We start from the raw sequence: 21,987 nt of genomic DNA, 5'->3' as shown, positions 1-21,987 counted from the left end.
GTGATGTGTTATCAGTACTTTGATGCCTATACATTAAATGAATTTCTATAAATACAAGATAAATAAAAGATATGTAAAATACAATGTAGTCTTCATTTCTTCATTAGCATTTCTATGTACAGAGTATTACAATTGTGTTCAGCAACCAAGCAGCGTGACGGCTGGAAACAAATCAAGTTTGTCAAAACTGTCGGTTAGAACAGCAAGATTTGAGCTGGGGCGTTGCTCCAAAACACAGTTATGACGATTCAAACATTTAAAGGTTTACGTGTTAACAACCTGGAGCATCTGTTTTTGTTTCTACACACATGATTACGACAATAAGATAAAACCGTTTTCCTGGATTTACATTCACTTTGGAAGACGACCCCTTCAATTCTTGCTGCTTTCTTCAGCATTCACTCCAGAGCCCCATTCATGCGAACTGAATCTTTCAAGTGCACTTTAATCTTATAAAACTACATAAAGACTGGCCTTTGCACCTCAGGCTTATTAGCATAAAACAGCTCTTCTCTTAGAAACAGTCATACAGTCGAAATAAAAAAATGACAAACATTAAACTGAAGTGGCCTAATTACATCACCCTGTAGGCCAGCTGTGACACATTTCTTTATGAAAGCTGCAGCCAAATTAGATTGAGTGGTTTCCTGCCCTCATTCTTTTCTCTACTTTAATTTCAACTTCCTAAGCCTAAAAACTGAAGGACCTTAACAGTCAAGTGGATTATCATTTATTAATAGAGTAATATATGTGCACATTTATGGCATTCCTTCTCTCACTCCATGCTTGTAAGGATACATATCAGGGAAAAGGGAGCATGTGATGGCTTACAAGCCTTCACAAGATGTAAAGACAATATAAGGGGACTACACTTTATTAAGAAAGGACTAAAATCCAGTGAAAAGGTTTTGCTTCCATAGGGAAAATGCACAAACCTATGTGATAAAAGGCCTTGTTATGTCTTCGAAATCATTCAATGGGAATAGTATGTTTTTGGACCAAACAGCAGACTAGACAGTCTTTTTTTTTTTTTCCAAATTCACTGAGTGTGCGCAGCTCTTATTATTCACTGTGAGCTGATGATGCTAATTATTTGCTCTCTTATCTCAGTGCTCACACAAAAGGGAATCCTCAGAGCAGCAAATGGACAACCGGCCCTGAAAGCACACAAACGTCTGGCACACTTCCTGTAGCATTAATGAATCCACATTTTTACTCTGAAAAAAAAAACAAAAAAACAGTGCTGCCATGGTTACTGACAGCTTCTCTCCTCTCCTTTTTCTTTCTCTTCCCCTCTCACCATATCTCCATCTCTCTCCACCCCCGTAGCCAGCGACAGCAGTATTATGCACTCATGTAGTCTGACAGGTACAGCTTTTTGAAATTACGCAGGATCCTGCGAGGCTGAAACAATCGCGCTGATGCGTTGCAGCAGGGGTGCTATTATGAGTTTGAATAAAACTGGGACCGCGCGACACTTGTGTGCGCTGTTCCTGCTGCAGCCTAATCAGGAGCAGATTGTGTTTGAAGGGCTGGTGATAAAAACCCCTGCAGTTCAGTTGAGGTTAAGGGTCTGACTCCCATCGGGACTGATGAATACATTTACATCTCCATCTATGTCTGCACCCGCTGCAAAGTAATCCAATATTTGTTCTGGCAAAGTATTTTTTGACGTCTGTAAAAATAGAGAAGAGGATGCACTTACATCCTGAAGTTCCTTCTATTTATTCCCTCTTCTACACTGATTTGTTTGCTTTCATGTCTCATGTTGTATTTTGTATTCAATGCTATTTTTTTCACATTATGGAAAGCACTCTGCCGATAACGATTAATTATTTTATTTTCTAATGCAACTCGATAATACAGCTGACGCAGTTCAGTCTGAAAACACCAGGAAAGATGTTAATAGAAGAAGAAGCCACATCAACGTTTGTAAGTAAGCGACTTCAGGTCACATTTAAAGTTAAAGTATGTGTCACGCTTGACTTATTTCAAAGCAGGTGGGCAAAAAGCTCTTAAAGATATCAGACCTGGAAGTCAAACTACTGACCTTATGATAACCTCTCCTTCCCACAACCCCCTCCCAAAAAAAACACATGGTCTACTGCCTAAGCCAGTCCTGATAATAGAGCCTTTTCCCTCATCATCAGTCATTTTATGTAATCTTTTCATACTGGGAGCAAAACAACGTCAGATTAAAATGTCTTTAATATGACATTTTAAATTGCTCCTTCTGATTGTTTTGCTGCGATGTAAAAGTCTTTCTTGTTGGTTAATGTTGCAGAAACCCATTTTCTGATTTAAAGCACACCAGCTCACCTAAAGAAGAAGCTGAAGAAAGAAAAAAGATTTAATGGCCCCTTCCTCCCACCTACATCTAGCACCCTTGGTCTCAGCCATATGGTCCAAGAATCAGAAAAAAAGAATAAAAATTGTATCTGAACACTTTACAATATAACCTGTTGCAGCTCTGATAATTGGCCACTAGGGACAGTGTGGGTGGCTGAGGGTACACAATGTTTGAGTATGTAGTAGAACAAAGGCTTGCATGATGGATGGAACAAAGAGCACCGGTTACTGTGGCTAAAAAATAAACAAACAAACAAACAAAGAAAAAATAGTATGGGTGAGACAAGGCGGGGTGAAGGGAAGAGACATAAAGACAGAGAGGCCAGAAATTGCTCTCATTCTGTCAGTCTTTTCGTGGTCACCGTGGTGACAACACATGTCAAAAAGAAAAAAAGGACTCTTCTGCCACACTGCTGCTGCTATGACTAAACAAGAGTAACCGTGGTTACAGCAGCAAGCTTCCCCCTTCACTATGTGCATGAGTCTCTTTGAACTCCGGGTAATACCGAAAAAAGAAAAAAAAAGAAAACAGGCTGGCCAGTTGAATCTCTATCAAAGAACTGCTTACTGGATGTGTTCACCACAGAACGAGTCACTAAAAGCGGTATCACGGATGTCTGGTGTCAAAAATTAAGCACCACAAAAGACCCTAATTGCTTTCCAAGTTGTGAGCGGTGCACGTTTAATAATCTGAAACCTCATTGTGCTTGACGAACAGGTAAAAGCTAAGTGTATGTGACCAGTAATTACAGTCTACACGACACTATCAAATAGGTAGTTCAGAGCGTGTCTGTCTAGTTTATAATTACTGACAAACCACAAATGTAGGCTGCTTTGACATTATTGCTGTGGTTCAGCTGAAAACCCACATCGAGCAAGAGCTGATTTTAAATGCTAACCCTTTGAACGGCCCCTTGTCCTCACCTTTGATGTCCCTATACTTTAAGAACATCAAAGGTTAGTTTTACAGAACAAGATTAAAAAAAAACGAAGCCAGACTGGCTGCTTCCTGGAATAAAGTCATGTCATGTTCCCCTTTCACTTTATAGCTGGCCCCCTAAGTTTGCAGCCTGAACTTAATCAATCAAGGCTTGGCCTCAGTGAACAACTGACAGTGAGCTCGACTACGGCCATAAAGGTCAGAGAACACTTCACCTTTGACCTCCCACCTGCAGAGCGATTCAAAGCAGTTTCATCTGAATAATTTAGCCCCATCTTACACTCTTGACTAGGATCGCATACATAGCACCTATATGGAAAACTATTTTAATAATCGGTCACTCAGTTAGGCAGATAAGAAGTACTTATATCGTCATTAGGACAAAATTTATGAAGCTAGATCATCATCTGGATTTAGACTGACTACAGTACCTTATCCTCATATGATGTATCACTGTCAACCATCTGTCTTTAGGCTAACCATCTGTCCTCAGATCAAGCAAAGAGGAAGTCAGGAGAAGACTATTACATATAGAGTGCTTTCAGTATATGCTTCTGATCAGCTCTATAAAAGCTGCCTTTATCAGAAATGTGATATTACAAAACAGCGCAGTCAGTGAGGAGGCAGGAGAGGAAGAGGAGATGGGATAAGGTCAGAGAGTATGGTGGAGTAAACTAAGGAGACTTTAAGATGGCTATTCAGTGTCGCTAAATGATATGTTATCTATTAAGTATTCATGCATCCCTGAACCGACAACAGCTCCAAAGGTGCCAACCTCCTTCTGTTCCTGACCTCTAACCCAGTCTGTTAATGGTAGTTGAGGCAGAAAGAAATGCTTCTGTATTCTGCTGCCTCTGTTATTAATATTTAAAAGATCTGGCCTGTTTATAAAATGAGAAAATGAAAGGCCATACCCATTATTGCACTTCGAACCCTTGCTTTTAGGGAGTAAAGTTTGTGACAGTCTTTACTCTCTGAAAGCTGCACACGAGCAGTTCAGTGGAGATGATGTGAAGCATATAAACACATGAGGCACATCCCTGATCAGAAATTTTGCCATGATGCTGACCATTGCTACAGAGTATTTACAATAAGAACTGACCCTATTGCCCAATTTATATCAGTGGCCTGATGTACAGATAGGAGGAAGAGTGTGTGTTTTTTTTTTTACAGTAGCCCAGAGGATTTGCTAATAAACCTGTTATACAGAGACTATAATGTCCATCAGTATGCCCAAATAACTCCCAGACAGGAAAGTGCAGTAGTATTATTACGCCTGACGCACTACAGGAACGTGAGCAGGCGTTTTATGACGAGATTGGCAGTTTCCTCAGAGCTTCAACAGAGGTGTGCAGGCCATACATTTAGGAGCCTTGCGCTTCCTGCGATGTTGCAGCTGGGATGTGCTCTGTGATCCAGGTGGTCAGCTCCTTTAGCACGGACTCAGCCACCTCAGGAAGGTCATGGTGAAGAGCGTGGTAGCCTCCTTCGTAGATCTGGGATAACATTTAGAAATGATAAGAAACGATCAGAGGGATGTATGTAAAACCATTTCATTTTTGTTCTACAATGCTTTTTAACAACTTGCAGTGTGTTCAAAGTTGCAACGGGTTCTTCCTGCTTTGCCAAACCTACAGGGATTTAATACAAAAGTCATTTGATCACACCAAACATTTTGCTGGGATCAAATGACTTCCGTTTACAGCTTGAACTAACGTGGAAAGCCCCTGCATTTGGTCCAATTATTACTTTGATAAAACATGTGATAAAGAAGCATCTGAGCCTCACAAGCACCACTTGATTTTCTGCTCCCTGCACTATCTGTCTCACTGTGCTGCACGAAAACAGAACATTCGTTATATCTGATTTCACTTCTCATGTGTCTCATTCTCATGTCTCTTGTTCATCCTCTTTTTAACCTCCATGTGATGAACCATGTGACAACATAGTGTGTGAAACTTCCCTCTTTACAAATACCAGTGTTGAAGCTCTTGGGATTTAAGAGGTTTAAGCTGCATTTCATAATGTAATACAGGTATAGGCATGTGTTGCATCACATCACTGTAAAATGCTTCACAGCATTGTGTAAAATCCCTGACTGTAAAGTCAAGGCTTTGTATATTTTTCCTTTAGTTTGCCACCCATCTCTATGTTATATTTTAATAACAACGAGTTTTAATGACGGACAGTCTCTGTATTAATCAAACACAAAGACCTCAGCTTTGTAATCTCGAATCATCATTTTTAAAGTGTCAGAAGACACCTTTAATGCTGGAGGCAACGTTATTCACCATATTTATGCACTGTGTCACGTTCAGTTGTTGCACTTTATAAACGCTCATCTGAAACTTTATTAACGCAAATATTTAAACATATCAGTGTATTTAGACATATAGACCTGCTGAAATTCAGGCCAACCATCAAAATGGGGAAGAAACATAATTTAAATGACTTTGAACGTGGCATGGCGTTTGGTGTATTTGGAGTATTTCAGAAACTGCTAATCTACTGGGATTTTCCTGGACACTGTCAGATGTCACGGTAATGGTCACACTGCTTTGAACTGACAAGAAGGCAACAATAAGTCAAATAACCAACTAACCAAGATATGCATAACAATTTCTCTCAGTGCACAATAGATTGAACCTTCAAGCAGCAGAAGACCACCCCAGTCCTCTCAGCTAAGAACAGAAAACTGAGTCTGTGTTTCACACCTGCTCACCAAAATTGGATATCAAAAGACCAGAAATTGTGTTGTTTGGTCTGATGACTCTCGATTTCAGCTTCAACGTTGAGATAGTAGGGAGAGAATTTGGCATAAACAACATTCAGTTCAACTCAACTCAATTCAATTTTATTTTATTTCTACAGCACCATTAAAGCATGAAGCAGTCCTGCTTCGTGCTAATAGTTTAGTGTGTTGCTGGTGGTGTAATTGGGCTCCTTAGTGCCAACTGAGCATTGTACCCAGCGTGTACTGTTGCTGACCACCACCATCCAACCATCCATCTTCTGATGGCTGCTTCCAGCATGGCATGTTTTATTCATATCATGTCAAACTGGTGTATTGAACATGACAATGAGTCAACAAATCTTCACCAACTATGTGATGCTAATCTATCAATATGAATCTAAATCTTAGAGGAATGTTTCCAACACCTTGTTGAACCTAAGGCAGTTCTACAGATACAGTTTTCTGTAAATTAACCATACACACCTTGATTTTCTTGTCTGTACTCGGTGAATTGTCATACATCATCCTGGAGCCTCTGATGTCACAGAGTTTGTCGGCGTCACCGTGAAGGAGCAGGAAGGGCCAGCTGATGGACGGGATCTCCCTCTGCATACGCTCCACTGCCGCCATCAGCTGCATGCCGAATGATACTCGCATCCCGCCGTGATAGTTTAGCTCATCAGCGTCATATGCCTCCACCTGACAGGAGAGAAACAAAAGAGGCCAGGGTGGAGATGCTTTGGTTTATCATCTCTCTCCACCGGATGTTGGACTGATATCAATGTAAGTTCATTCCTGCTGTTCCTCTTTCTAATTAAGCTCAGAGAAATAATTTTGGTCAGGCTTAACTCAACTCAGCAATCCTTTCATAGAGCACAAATGCTCCTTCAACCCTGTAATGCCAAGTTTTTGACACCTCTACATCATCAGTGAGAGTCTGTGTACAATTAGATGCATGCAGCGCTACTGTGGGCAATAAATTGCACAAACGTGTCAGCCAGAAGAAAAATGGTACAAATTAAAAGGGAAAACGGTCGCTCATGCACAGATGGCCTGGAGTCTCCTAAGAGCAGATGAACAATAAAGAGTCCTTTCTGCATTTTAAATGTTGAATCTAACAGCTAGTACAGTGATCAAATATTCACTTTGTTTCTCAAACCAAACTTATAACAGAAAACTGTGAGAAAAACTTTTCAAAAGTACACAGTGTGAAATGTGGAAAATTGTATTTTACAGTATCTGCAAGAAACAATATTAATATATAAATGGTAAATGGACTGATTCTTATATAGCGCTTTTCTACTCTCTCAGAGTACTCAAAGCGCTCTATAACAGATGTCACATTCACTGACATTCATATTAACTGCCTTGCCTTTTTACGTCTGTTTTTTACAGGTTTATTTAATGTTCATTATATGTCCCTATATATCTCTATGATGGATATTCTATTATTTATCAACATTAAAATTCCCTTGCCAACTTATCAGAATAAAATAAATGTGCAGGCCTATGTGACCTTAAACTGATGGAGCCACGTCTAATTTAATTTCTTTCACTTAAAACATAAAAGACCTAGAAGTTAGGCAAGGTTAAGCCACTCCACTTCACTTGTTACCCCCTTATTCCTATGCATCTATCTATTTTTTGTTCCATCCATCCATCCATTCATTTCCACTTCTCCTTTTTCAGGGTCATGGGAGGGGGCTGGAGCCTATCCCAGCTGCCTTAGGGCGGGAGGCAGGGTTCAACCTGGACAGGTCGCCAGTCTGTCGCAGGGCTAACACATAGACACAGACAACCATTCACTCCTGCATTCACACCTATGGGAAATTTCCAATTAACCTATCCTCACTAACTGCACATATTTTGAATGTGGGAGGAAGCCGGAGTATCCGGAGAACACCCACTCAACCCACACATTTTTTTGTTTTCCTGCAAAATTACTACTACTACTACTATTTCCCTTAAAAGCCTGAGTTGTTAACCCAATATTTGTAGCTAAGTATAATAACAATTTACTTTTAGATTGTTAATTTACTTTTACTTTACAATTTACTTAACAATTTACTTTTAAATAAAATACACTTACATTCTCTTTAATTATGCCCTTAGTCGCACATATATATATATACATATATATATATATATATATATATATATATATATATATATATATATATATATATATATATATGTACATGTATAAAATATTTTACCTGATACTGTATCTGCAAGAAACAATATTAATATATAAACAATATTTTGTCCCTATTGGCTACATTTAAATGCAACAGCTCTGACAGCTTTTCAGTCATTTCCATTGTTTCTTTGAAAAAAATTATACTTATAATGTGAAGTATTTCATGCAAACTTCAAATGTATCAGGGAAAATGTGATCTTCTGCTAACCTTAACTAAAGTCCTTGGTAACACTTTATAATACAGCCCACATCTATGGATGTAATTCCCTTGTAATTAAATGTAATTTCAGTGTATCTTATTTGAATTTAAATGTAATTATATTTACCTACAAATACCTAAGAACATAAGAATGAGGGGAAAAGTCAGGTTTTTCTTTTTTTTTATTGTACTGTAAGTAAATTCAAGTAATGGTTGTGAATTTTAAGTTGTGTAAAGTTTCATTTGAATTTTTTTATTTTAAGGTGTTACCCAGTCATTTTATTGCCCTAACGTATTCAAAATGTTGCCCCAAAACTGTGCACTCATGTTGTCACCTAAACAAAAGCACAAGACTGAAAGGCTATTTCATAAAACACATTTATTTATTCATTTTTAAATACAGACTGACAGATGCCAGTTAAGAAAAGAACCTAAAAGGCCAGCAACTCCTCTTCCTCTCTTCCGACTCTTGTTCTAACTCATTGATTATAGACGTGAGTTCCTCCAATCTCTTCTCCATGTCCTCTTGCTCCTTCAGAGTCTTTAGAAGTGAGGCCTTCTCCTCCTCTTCTTTTTGCAGTGCCTGTGTGAAGTTAGCATTCTCCTTCTTTTGCTCCTCCAGGAGTGCGATGTAGGAAGCTTTCGTGTCGTTTAGCTCTTTCTCTAAACTCATCAGCTTCTCCTCATTTTGTTCTTTGAGGCCTTTAAGTTGCTTAATTTCAGAGCGTAAAGCCTCTTTCTCATCCTCGTGTTCCTCAGCTTGCTTCTTCAGTTCTTCCTTAGCGTTTTGAAGCTGCTGCTGGAGTTGGTCAATGCACATCTGTTGCATCTCACAGCACTGGTTCTTTGAAGGAGCGTCACTGATCATCGTTTGGGTGTCTATAGAGTTTCTGTTCGGCTGCTGCAGCTTCTTGTTGGCATCGCCCAGGTTAGAAGTAAGCTTATGCATGATCTTATCTGCTAGAATCAACCTGTTTGCATTGTTGATTCGTTCAATTTTAGCTTCACGAAGCTCAAATTTGAGCGTGTGAATGTCCTGCAGGTAAGACTTGGTTTCATTACTGAGCGCTGCGTCCAGCTGCTTTTTCAGATCGTTGATTGTCTTCTCAGTTTCTATATCCAAATAGTAGAACTTTCTGCGATACTCATCCACCTGACTCTCAAAATACAAGGCCTTCGTGTTTGCTTCTCTAAGACTGGATTTACACATGTGTAGCTGACACTGAGTCTCTTCCAGTTGGGCTCTGAGTCCAGCATTATCCTGCTTCAGATTGTGCCTTACTCTTGGTGGAAAACTGGGCCTGCCATGATGATACGAAGTCCCTGCAGGTTGCATGTTGTTTGGCCTTGGTCTGCCGGTCATTGCTGGATTCTCACGACGCTGCATATCACTTATCTTTGGTTTGACAACTGTCTGCTTCTTTTCCCTCTCTTTCTTCAGCACGCAACTGACTGAACAAAAACAATTCTCCCGGTTGCTACCACAACATTCTGTACACACTAAAGGATGTGATGACAACAGACTAAATGAGGATTCAGTTGTTTTCATTCAAAAATTAACATAATATATGGCGGATTTCATTTTGCCATCACCCAATCACCCTAAAAGTTAAAACCACTGATAGATAAAGCGAGTTAAACTGGCCATTTTCTTACTCCTCTCCTTTACCTGGCTTAAATCACCATGGTAACAGATGCCAAATACATCTGGCCAGGTTGTGGTCAGTGTTTTGATTTAAAATTAGCTGGAAGCTACAACACGTTTGAACTGCATTATAGATTACAGTATATGCTGGAGAAATACATTTTATGTGTTCAAGTTGTTAAAACTCATACAAGTAAATTAATATTTAATTTTTTTAATTTTAATTTGTTAGAATGCTCAATAAAAACCCCACTTAAATGTTAATACAACTTGTAATAAATGCAAGATCTTGCAAGCCTAATCATTTTCTAATTTCTCGCAATATACAACTATGAGAAGATATGTGTTACACATTTAGAAAGGGTGTGCACAGCCTAGAATGAACAAGCAAATACATACTGTAGTTTTCTCCAAATATGGCATAACGCTGAAGGGAGAAAAGTTGTTCTCAGGGAGAAAATATGGGCATGAAAATGAAAAGACTCCTGGGAAATCTGTGGCAGTTGGAGGGGAAGCGGGAACAAATGGTCGCTAATAAATGGACAGTGAGTTTTATTTAGAAATAAAAATGTGAGCGAAGCAGGATGAAAAAGTGGAGTTATGTTAAAAGGAAGCAGAAAGGAAAAAGGAGGAAAAAGGAAGCTAAGGAGGTAAATCGGAGAGGGAATTCCCTGTTTCTCTGACATTAAACATGTAGTTACAAGTAGCTGTCACATAAGTCATACAGTTACTCATGTCTATTCAGCATCTATGTAAGCACAGCTGTGGCTGACTTTGACAGAAAGAGCATTCCTCTATTGTCACAGGTGGCTTGACTAATGACACCACATCAGCCCAGGAGACTGTGAAACCTCGTGCTGTAGACGACATCCTTCCATCTAATCTATCATCGAAAACTTTGGGCTACAAAATGAAATAAATTAACTTCAAAATGTTTTGATGAGAGTAATAGTTTATTATTTCTTTTCAACCTATTTTTTTCACTGTTTTTTGTATTAAATGTTAAAGATTGTATTTCACGTTTTAAAGATAACGTGCAAGAATGTAACTGCTGCAGGGTCTTGTAGCATGGTGGACTTTGTATCTTTATGTATGTGCATCAATGCTTCGTTTATGGTTCTGCATCATGCTTTATCATCCCTCATTTTAAAATTAGTAACATTTTGCATTTGTTTGTTATGCGACAATCAGCAAACTGATCAGTGGACACTGTTGTGTGCATCTTGAATATTACACAACTAGTGACACAAGTAGTGTCACTGCATGTTCACTAAATAACAATGACTTGCAGTTACAGGAGCAAAAAGGACCAATACAAAAAAGTATTCATTAAGCTCATCATAAGATCGTTTGTGAGCTGATTGGTGGTAGATGATGAAAAAAGAAATATAAATCCTGCAACAGCAAATTTCATTTAGTTTTTTTACTTTTCTCCTGTCTTTTGGTGAAAGAACATCTTGAGGCCATGAACATTTATGTACCGAACTTGACTGAGACGTTCATTCCCACTGATCCCCGCTCACAATGAATAAAACAACATAAGGCTACCGAACGGTTTCATATTCAGTTGTGAAATTGAGCTTTCTACTTTACTGAAAACACATGAAGAAAAGGTTACAGTGAGAAATCAGAGCAAAGTATGATCCACCCCTGCAACTTTCCTTCTAGTAACAATATCGTATCACATAGTCTCATTATGCAGTTGGATACCTGTGTGCCTAGATTACCTGTTACATGATTACATCCTTTGATTCAGTATTTATCTGCTATTGTTTATTCTTGTATCTGGAAGAACACAACTTCCTCTGACTGACTGTAGGAAGCAGAAGCAGCAGGATGTAGGAATGTTGATGTAAACTAGGCATACACACACACACACACACACACACACGCAGACTCAAATTCGTGCAAAATTTAGGCGTGGTGACATGCCATGAGAATTTGTTTCTGTTTCTCCAGGGATGTCTCTAGGGGCACTACAAAGTATGGGTGTGTAGCATGTACTGTGTTTACAAAATAACACAACCAACAAACGCACGCAAACCTGTCCTGCTGTTTGGAAAAGGCGTACAGTGTCTACAAAGATGTGGTGTTTTGGCATGGGATTGGACAATAAACATAGTGTGACTTGACATTAGCGTAGACAATCAACCGCGGACAAATTTACACCTTGAAAATTCTATTTCCCACAGTCTCAGTGAGTGATATTTCAATTTCAAACAACAAGAGTGCTCAGCCACCCAAAACACACATTGCCAGCATCAGTCTCTCACCTGCCTCTTGTCCCGTGAGAGCCATTTGGACTCGATGGAGCCCATAGTGAGGCTGGGCAGCATGTGGTTCAGCAGTTTTGCCATGAAAACCTACAAACAGAGAAGAGCATAGCTTATTTTCATGTGACATCATTCATGAAGACTGTTTCCTTCTCCTATTTTGGTTTTAAATATTGCACTATTATGTATTAGTGTTAGACTTTTAATTCATAAAATAAGGAATAAAAAAGTCATTTATTTCTGTTAAAACAGCCTCCTCTGTGAGATTTGTCAGAGATTGGCCACACTTGGGACATACTTGTATCAAAGACTCAGTGAGAGGCCATTTATGCAGCTCTAGTGATACCTGAACTGATTGTTGCCTTTGAAACACACAAAATAAAAGGTGCCAGTATTATAAGTATTATAGACACCATCCACAGCAAACCTGAGTAAAGTAAGATAACTGCCTCTTGGGTTGGGAGAGGAGAGAAAAAGAACAGAAAGAAGAGAATAGTGGTTTAAAGGGTCGGTGATTGGTATGTGGTACCTTGAATGGTGTGGCTGACTCCGGGTTCATCTGGACCAGGGGAGCTATCAGAACCACTCCAACAAAATCACCAGGTCTTTCACAGGCTGTCAGGATTGAGATAGCACCACCCTATAAAAGAAATGCAGAACATATTAGCTTAATGAAACTGTAATACAAATAATATTTGTCAAGCTATTTCTTTAAATCTATTGCCCGCATGTCATGCTTCTGTCACTTAATTTTGAATTTTCCTCTTTAATTTTATATGCTGCTTAAAGATGTCGTATGTAAAATATGATATGAAGATTCTTGCGGTTACCAAACTTGCTTACATTATTTAAAATTATCTAGAAAAGTAAAACTTAAAATATTTTACTTTGGGCATGTACAACATTTTTTTTAACGTGTGAAAATCCTGGTTTGGGAGAAATCGACTTTCTTTTCTTAAAATTATGAGACTGAATGGCAGCTGCCTGGTGGTGTACAAAAAACACATTTAATAACGCCAACATTCATGTAAATTTCCAGAAATCATAGCCTACTTGTTGTGCACAGCTTTCTTTATGTAAGAACTAATTTTTCTTTGTACTTCTGTCTTCATCCGCCTATCAAAAGAAGCAGCTAGCTAACAACACAGCTGAGCAGAGGGAGGATGCTGTAATCTTTATATCCTGTCATGCTGTCACGAGCATGAGCCTCCAGTCATGAGTAGATGAAAGATTCTGCGGTGCTACGGTCGACAGCTGTTGTTTGATAAAAAAAACTATATAACACACCAAAATAAAGGTGAGAGCACTCACTAGGCCAAAGAAAAAGAAGCACATATATCTAAAATAAAAAAGAAAATGGCAGTCGTGGAGATTTCACCAAAGTGGATGTTGTCACTGGTCGCTGTGTACTGATCAGTGCAGTAGTAACCTCATCATGTACGATGTATGATATCTTCTTATTTAAAAATAAAGCATATTGTTCTCAAGGGACCCAAAATAAATTGAAAAAATGAGAAAAAAATTAACAAAACAGAGAAAACCACAGATAACAGCATTAGTTATAAAGACAGGGTTTCAGTAAGGAGACAGACTCGGCACGTCTTACTTCTTTAGACTCCAATAGAGGAAAAGGAGTGTCTTTTCTAATGTGATCAAAGTGGAAAGGTCCTAAAGTAGGTGAAAGGTCTTGATGCAAGGAGCAGTAGGAAAACTATTCAGAGGTCACAGCTAACATGAAACAAGCCATCTTTTGTGTAGATCTCCAACCCTATTTTTTCTTACTATTGTTCCACACAGAGAAATGTCAGTGTGGGACCATGGGCCCCGGGGGCACAACACTGCTGAGCTCCACAGAACATCCGCACCAGGGCCACACTATAGCACCCACGCTGACATTTTTTCATATTGTGATTTCAATTCTGTAACGTAGGGCCACGACAATTAGCAGCTCCATGGCAGCCAAAACCTAAATCGATTCGTCAGGGTCGACTCTGGCACGGTTTCTCCTCTCGTATGCAACAAGTGCATGACACACACACGCACGGGAGCACAGTGATTCTGTGTGGGAGACTAATTGGCTTCAACTTTGTTTATGTGGGGAGCTTTCTTTGTCACCTACGTGAATATTCATCAGCCCGGGGGCCAATCACAGCCTCGCTTTGTTGAAAAAAGGGTACCGAAAGGAAGACAAAACCGTTCCCACCAGAAAACTTCACTCTGTAAAGACACAAGTGCACGCTCGCGCATCGCCGCCTGCATGCAAACACACAGGGAGTATGAAAAAAAGAGGGCAGCTGCCTGAATCTCCCCTTTCTTCTTATTTTTGTCTTTCGCTAAAACATCTACATGTGAACACCAGGACGCACTGCTGCAAAAACAGAAGTAATGCTCAACTTCAAGTTGCATTTTTTTTGGTGGTGGTGGGTAGTGGTGGGGCTGCTAAAAGCTGCAAATTGGCTGATTGGTTCAGCATATTTAGTGCCTGTTAAATATCACCAAAAAATGCCAATGAATGCAGTTGTGTCAAAGGGTCTGCACTGATAGAGTGAGATAAGTGTGAATAGGGAAGGGAAGAGAGGGAGACAGAGTGACAGATGGATGACTGGGACAGAGAGGCTCTTTCAGAAGCTGATAAGAGGCCCTATACACTCTTCTACCTCTGAACTAGAGTTGACAAAATGAATGCTGGTATTGTACACAGTGCTACACACTGTCAGTGGGTGGACTCGAACTGTCAAAAAATAGCCCAAGGAGCTAACACTCTGATATTATATGGACTGTACAGCTGCCCCACTAACACTGCATGGTGTACACAGAGAGTACACCACTGACATTTTATGGAGTAGAAGGCTAAAATAGCGGCATTATATGATGTAGGCTTAATAAACATTATATGGCCAATAAGTGAACACCTGTTGCATTCAGTATGAACTCACCACTAAAAAAAAACAAAAAAAACAACAAAAACAACTGAAGACATTCCCTTAATGCAATGGTGTTGTTCAATGGTGCCAAGAGGACAAATTAGGGAGTGCACCAAGAGATGTTTAACTTGAACTAATGTCTCACATTAAAAAAATGTCACCCATTATATGTAAGTTTTCCAAGCCGATTAGAAATGAAGAAGCGTTTTTATTGAAGCCACGGTGCATCACAAAGGGAATTTTTGTTTACTGTGAGTAATGGATACTGAGGGGAGATGAGACAGAGGGCTTAGAAGCTGAACAAATAGTTCCTAAGCACTGCTGAACCGTTACATAAAAGGCTGTCACAGAGGAAGGACAAGTAAGCCTCGGCCAGAAATACTGATGGAGAAAGAAATAAATGAGTACGAGTGGGAAGACGCCAAAGCTGAAGGGATTTTACAGCATCCCACGAGCAGATACAACGTGGACAAACTGCTAAAAACTTCTGTGTCACTGCTCAACCAAAAGAGATACAGCGGAGCCCCTGAAAAAAGTCGAGTGTTTGGTTTTGTGTAAATTTGCAACCGTAATGTGTTTTTTAGTTCTTGCTGTCGCACGTTTAAAAGTTCTCACACATGTTTATGTGTTCTGGAAACTGTGAAAATGAATTGTGGTAGTTTTTTCATCAAGCTGTAAATAGCTTGAACTAAAAACTTAAACCCACGCTACAAAAATGCCCATGTTCTGAGGTTTATATGATCATCAGTAGGTCGCAAATCACTTTCAGACTACTGTGACATAAATGACACTATAAGATCAAAGAATCTGAAATTTAACAGACTTTTTCCTGTTTCACAGGTCTTAATAAATATAATAAAATATAAAATATTATGAAAAACATGGTTCAATTGTGAATAACTATAAATTAAATTAACATTTTGATCAGTTAGAACTGTGACTTTCTTTACAGCGTCACTGCAGCTTGACTCTGCCGACTACATTACAGGATGTTATCACTCGAGCAGCCTCTCAACACACACAGCAGAATACCCAGGTGGTCTCTATTGTGTTGTCGTTTGGAGTTTTTGCGTCATCGTGGCCTGAGAGATTTATAAAACTGAAGAAGCAGAGGAACAGACTAATAGAAACAGGATGCAAAGTGAAAACACCGGGAAACTGGGAAATGAGGCCTGTAAAAACACAGTTGCACATCACTTGACCCGCGGCAGGTTTCCTGAAAACTGAGTTTGGGTTTTTATTTGTTTCAAAGGAAACAAGAATGTAGCAGAGGATGAAATGAAGAGAGATGAAAATGAAAAAAAAAAGTTATATCTAGGGAGAAGGATATGAAACTAAATGGAAAGGGAAACTAGTGACCAACTGACATTAGTGACACCAGTGAAACCTCAGACACACCCATTTCTACACTACACAGTCAACTACACAACTGACTTCATCTTCAGGGTGTTTTTTAGGATTTTCCTCTGGTTCTAGCTGTAACCTAAAAAAAACTTACAAACTCCTCTGATGTTGTCTAGCAACAAGCAACGGGGTAAAAAATAAAGCTGACTTTTATAACTCACACCATTAAGTTGATTTAATTAAATTTTAGCACAAGCTAAAAGTTGTGCATCATTATGGGTGTGGCTGCTTCCAGCCTGCGATGTCAGCTGATCTGAGTCACTGAAATGGACGATGTTTGTGGTCTTTACACAAAAACACAGCCACCCCCATAGACCATAGAGCAGTGACTACTTCATTTTTACATGTATACTTGTATTTATGGGTCTAAAACACAAATGAGTCATTTCCAAACTTTGCTTTAGTTAAGTCTCAGTTACGCTTGTGAAGTTTCATGACTGTTCGACAGGGATGTCTAACTCATTTTACATCGTGCGCCACATACAGCTCACTTTAATCTTAAGCGGGCCGGACCCTTTCTGTCTTTCACTGTGCAGAAGTTTACCTGCATTTTTAATCCTGGTGATTTCTTAATATAAGAAAAAGAAGAGCAATTATAACAGTATGTCATTTTTCTACACAACATTGAAATGCTGTTGTTGTAAATGAAATTATTTTGTCAGCATCACTCTTTGGGCTTAAATTGTAAGACATAAAAGTGTAAAGATTGAGAAAAAGCTAATTGCCCAGACTGCCCTGTAATTAGAAAACTGAAAGTTTTTGTCAATTAACAGAAAATATTCAGATATTTTTTTGTTACTGTGGACCCATTGTAAAAAAAAATGTGAAAAAATAGGAACTTTTCAGTCATTTAATTGTTTTCCACATAATAATTATTTGTAGTAGTAACTGTAGTTTGGCCATAATTGAGGTCATAGTCCAGTGAGCTGGACTGGAGTCTTTGTCAGACCAATTCTAGCCCCTGGGCTTTATATTTGACACCCCTGCTGTTTAGTTTCTTGCATTGTTGCTGTCAATAGACATCAATGCAGATAGACAGACACAAGCCCAGGTACTCAAAACTGCCTTTGAGAAAGTTAAAACAGGTTTATCTCCAGCTGGGGCCTCTCTGTGCTTCGAGTAGTCAGTCAGATGAGAAAAAGCTACATAAATCCCAGTCGATTTCATTTCCATTGCTATCACAGGTGGTACCAAAAAAAAAGAAAAAAAAAAGAAGGACCTGAGTCTAACCAATAACTTAAGAGTCTTATGATTTTCAATGTCCATGAGTAAGTAGGGTCTGCTTCAGTCTGAGTGATTTAATTTTCATCACCAGAAGGGGAACAAGAAGCTCCCTGCTGCACAGACTTACACGCTTCCCTCAGGCAGATTTGAAGAATATCTAGGGTGTCCACAACTGTCCATGTGTACACACACAAGCATAATCCTTAGCCAGCAACAGAAAAGGCCAAAGGAGACACACTGAATGGATTTATTAGAAGTCCAAAAGAAGCAGGAAAGTGAGGGATGATGAAAAATAGAGAAAGAAGTTGGAAAAGAAAGAGATTTTGCTGTGACTTTGCTCAGCTGTCTCTTAATATTTACAGAATCTGCTGTCTAAACAAGCACTCTGCCTCAGCCTGGGATCCCACAGTGGAGTTTACACAAAGTATGTACTTCTGTGCTTCTAAGATCCCTTCATCACAGCCTCAGTCTGTATACAGTCCTACTGCACTGAAGCGCATGAGCCATAAATGGCTCGCCAAGGCGGACCCATTAATTAAACAGCATGTTGTTTGAAGCAACTAAAGGCCCAAGTGACGACAGTAAATATGACCTATTTAAAAGAAAGACATCAAAGAAGGAGGAGCTGTTATCTCTAATAGAGGACAGTTAGATGCAAAACATAGCAATTAAAATCTTTATAGCAGAAAATAATACAAAAAAGTATATCCTGAACTTAGCTAGTGATTGTCTGAATGAACTAAAGGGCCTAATCACAAAAACAGGCTTCATGAGCCAGTATTTATACACCAGCATGTAGAGCTTTGCTGGAAGGCATGGCGAAACAGTTCTGCAATGAACTCACAATTCTCTGCTTGATACCTGCAGCTGTGCACTAAAAATGTTTGAAAGCATACTTGGGTTCGTTTCGAAGCGTTCTGACTTGCACAGCGCAATGCTCAAAGGACTTATTGTTTTAGATTTTGACTTCAGTGAGTGATGTCAGTTTCCTTATGAAACATAAAGCCTCACATATGAAAGCATAAAAAATGTTGGCATGCAGAATCGGAGCGACTTGCTCATCTAACCGAAACAAGTTCACGGGAGTACAAAGTGACTCGACCTAGAAACACTGACAGTAATCATTTATTATATAACTCATCACTACCATTTGTGATCTGTTAGCTGTGCTGAGAGTTGGGTCGCAGAGCACAACAACGAGAGGCTGTGAAAACAGAATAAACCAATCAGTTAAAAATAGCTCCAAAGCTGGCCTTGAAGCTTTCCAGGCGTTGTCTAATTATTTTTAATGAGAATTCTGGTTCAGTTTTGTGTCTGCCGAATTCACAGAGCCACAGTAAAGGCTATTTGAATTTTCTTTTCATGTTCGCTGCACTGAAGTTTAAACCAGCTGAAGACCCAGCATAACTTTTTCTGCTGAACTTAACTGTTACGGTTAACAAGGGATTAAAGCGAAGCTTTAATTCTTAGTTTAGGAATTTTTCTTTGCATGTGTCAGCGTTGTTTAAGAAAGTAGAGCAACTTTGTGGTGCACTGCCCAGTGAACCTCCTGGTTTGGCCTTTCTGTGTGGAGTTCACACCCTGTAGCTCTCCCTCCACAGTCCACTGTGAAGTCAATTAACGATTCTTAACTGGCCATAGCTGTTTATGTGAGAATTAAAGATTTTATGCTTCTCTGAGTGAGCTATGTAATGAACTGCCATTTCAATTAGCACTAGCCCGGATATTCAAGCCTAGCTGGATAAGCTTTGAGGAAAACAAGTGGTCTACGCTTAATTGGTTCAGTTAAATGAACAACTAATACTGCATTTCACTGAATTTTCTTGTAGCAAAGAGTCTTTTGACCACTCAGAGTAGAAAAGTACAATATAAGAACAAGTCAAGGAGTAATATGTTTAGCTTCGAGAATGACAAGCAGCTAGCATAACGGTCTGTTAAGTTTAAGATAGGGTTTTGAAAGTTAGTTGGCTGTATTTAAAATGGGAAAAAAAACCCAAAACGAATAATTCTGAAGGACTGCAAGTAAAATACAGCAGCCAGTAGCTCATTACTTAGCACCAGCTCCTTGCTTGTACAGCAGCTAGCTTTAGCTTCTATTGAGATGTAATGTAGATGATACTGGAATCCGTAATGCTTTCATTTTGCTAGGTAAATCTGTTTCATTAGTGGATAATAACAAATAAGCTAGTCAATGATGAGGCAGGTCAATAGAAGATTTCTACGCAAACTGACGAAAGTGAACACTCTCTGTCTGTGTCTGTCATGCAGCCACATTTGCCCTTGAGCAGGTCACTGAACCTGCGACTGCCCTGTTGGAGGTTTTCCGTAGCAGCTGCAGACTCTCGGGAATCTGTGGCACTGTGTGAAAGGTGAAAGGTAAACTGGGGTTTACCAAGAACAGCGAACTTCGCAAGCCTTCCCTGAACTGTTGGTCTGTTATACTTTAGATGATAGGTAAAGTTTGACCATTAAACAGAAAAACTGTAAGCGGTTCTCTTAGCAAGTCAATTAATAATTAAAGGTAGCAAGTTACTAAGTATTTTACTTAGTATATTACTTAATCACTGCTACTTAAAAAATGCCTGATTCTGCTGATATTCAACAACCAGTTTATCTAGACTTGCATGTCCAGAGCAGCAGTAAACCATGCAACTAGACGAGTAACACTTTCCCCATTTACGTGTCAAAATGTCACAGGAAGCCTCATCAAATATGTGCTTGAGCGGGACTTGTACATTGGTTTTCGCCAGCTCTCTCGCTCTATTTGTGTCAAGCATACTGTATGAGGATCTCAGGCACATTATGCAATTTAACACCAAACAAAACAGGAAAACCAACCTGATCAAAAGACAACACTGCTCCCAGGACACAGAACAAGACAAAAGCCAAGGACATCATTGTGCAAACAATTCCAAAGACATGCATGGTTTATTCCAGGAACTGACACACATTCATGGAAAGTGTCTTACCATGGAGTGGCCTACAATAAATACAGGTAGGTCAGGGTGGCGAGACTTCATCAGGTCAATGTGCTGAAGGGAGTCTCTGATATAAATCTGAAAGTCCTTAATGTTCATCCTGTCACCTTCGCTCTGGCCATGGCCAACTGTGGAAGAAAGAATCAGGAAAGTTTAACACATTATTTAAGACCTTCAAAAACAAGAAAACTTCAAATTTTTTTATGAAAAGAGGGCAAAGTAGCATGATACAAGGGTAATTATAAGCCTAGAGTTATAGCTTATAGCAGTTCAACAAGTTGAATTAAACACAAAACTGTTGAAAGGGTAACTGCATGAGAATAAAAGGCAAATCACAGGCATACTATAAAAATATGTTTTACATTTATTCCTTAAACTTTTTAAGGACTGACTGCATCCACATACAATTCAACTCAAGGGGAAGCCTTCTGCTTTGGTGATGAGAGACGTAAAGAAAAATAAAGGAAATGATGGAAAGGGAAACAGAAAAAACAGGGAGAGTAAGAATAAAATGGACTAGTAGAGGAAAAGTATGGGGGAAGAGTTGAAGTGAAAAAAATGATGGTTTAAGACAAAAGAGGAGGGAAAAGGGGGCAAACAAGAAGATGAAAGCAAGAAAAGACGAAAACAGAGATGATAGAAGCGAGCTTGACAGATGGAGAGGAGGGAAAATATCTGAATATGTATGTGCACATCCATATATTATATATATGTGCTGTCCTCAGGCTTTCTGCACCAATAACTGAGAGGTGAGGCTGGCTGCCATGGTAACCACCAACCCAATAACACTAGCTAATAAACATTCACATGTGCATCTCACACCTTCTCTTGTTGGCTCTGTAATGTTGAAAGTGTGTCAGTGTTTAGAAATGCATGCTTCCTATAAAACACTCCAAAAAAGATGGGACGCATTCAAAAAATGTATGCTTATTTTGAATTTCAAGATGTTTTCAAGTAAACATGTGGAAGGGTTTACCACTTTTAAGAAGTTTGTGATGTTTCTTTTTTTTCTTTTTTTCTTTCTTTTTTGTTGTTGTAAAATTGCAGAGCATTGGTGGATGGTTATGTAGATAATGGTTTCATTATCTACATAACCACTACATGACATGGGATTAGA

General features: G+C 39.1%; 1 protein-coding gene across 3 annotated transcripts in view; it reads right to left on the bottom strand.

The window, feature by feature from the left end:
• mgll (monoglyceride lipase) overlaps positions 1–21,987 on the bottom strand; it is a 45,752-nt gene that overhangs the window by 2,965 nt on the left and 20,800 nt on the right. The window contains exons 3-7 of one of the 3 annotated variants that reach the window (XM_080294897.1): positions 20,862–20,998; positions 12,870–12,980; positions 12,341–12,430; positions 6,507–6,722; positions 4,652–4,785 (exon numbers count right to left, since the gene is read on the bottom strand). In XM_080294897.1, the coding sequence (XP_080151023.1) occupies positions 4,654–4,785; positions 6,507–6,722; positions 12,341–12,430; positions 12,870–12,980; positions 20,862–20,998 (686 nt within the window). In that variant the 3' untranslated portion in view covers positions 4,652–4,653. Of the gene's footprint in view, positions 1–3,923; positions 4,786–6,506; positions 6,723–12,340; positions 12,431–12,869; positions 12,981–20,861; positions 20,999–21,987 lie in introns of those variants that run through there. The other 2 variants (XM_026153339.2, XM_026153338.2) reach the window with 2 other exon arrangements.

This window comes from Astatotilapia calliptera, chromosome 20 (assembly GCF_964374335.1).
Source record: "Astatotilapia calliptera chromosome 20, fAstCal68.1, whole genome shotgun sequence".
Taxonomy (NCBI): Eukaryota; Metazoa; Chordata; class Actinopteri; order Cichliformes; family Cichlidae; genus Astatotilapia; species Astatotilapia calliptera.
The sequence above is the reverse complement of the archived record's forward strand: the minus strand, read 5'-3'. Positions and strand labels throughout refer to the sequence as shown.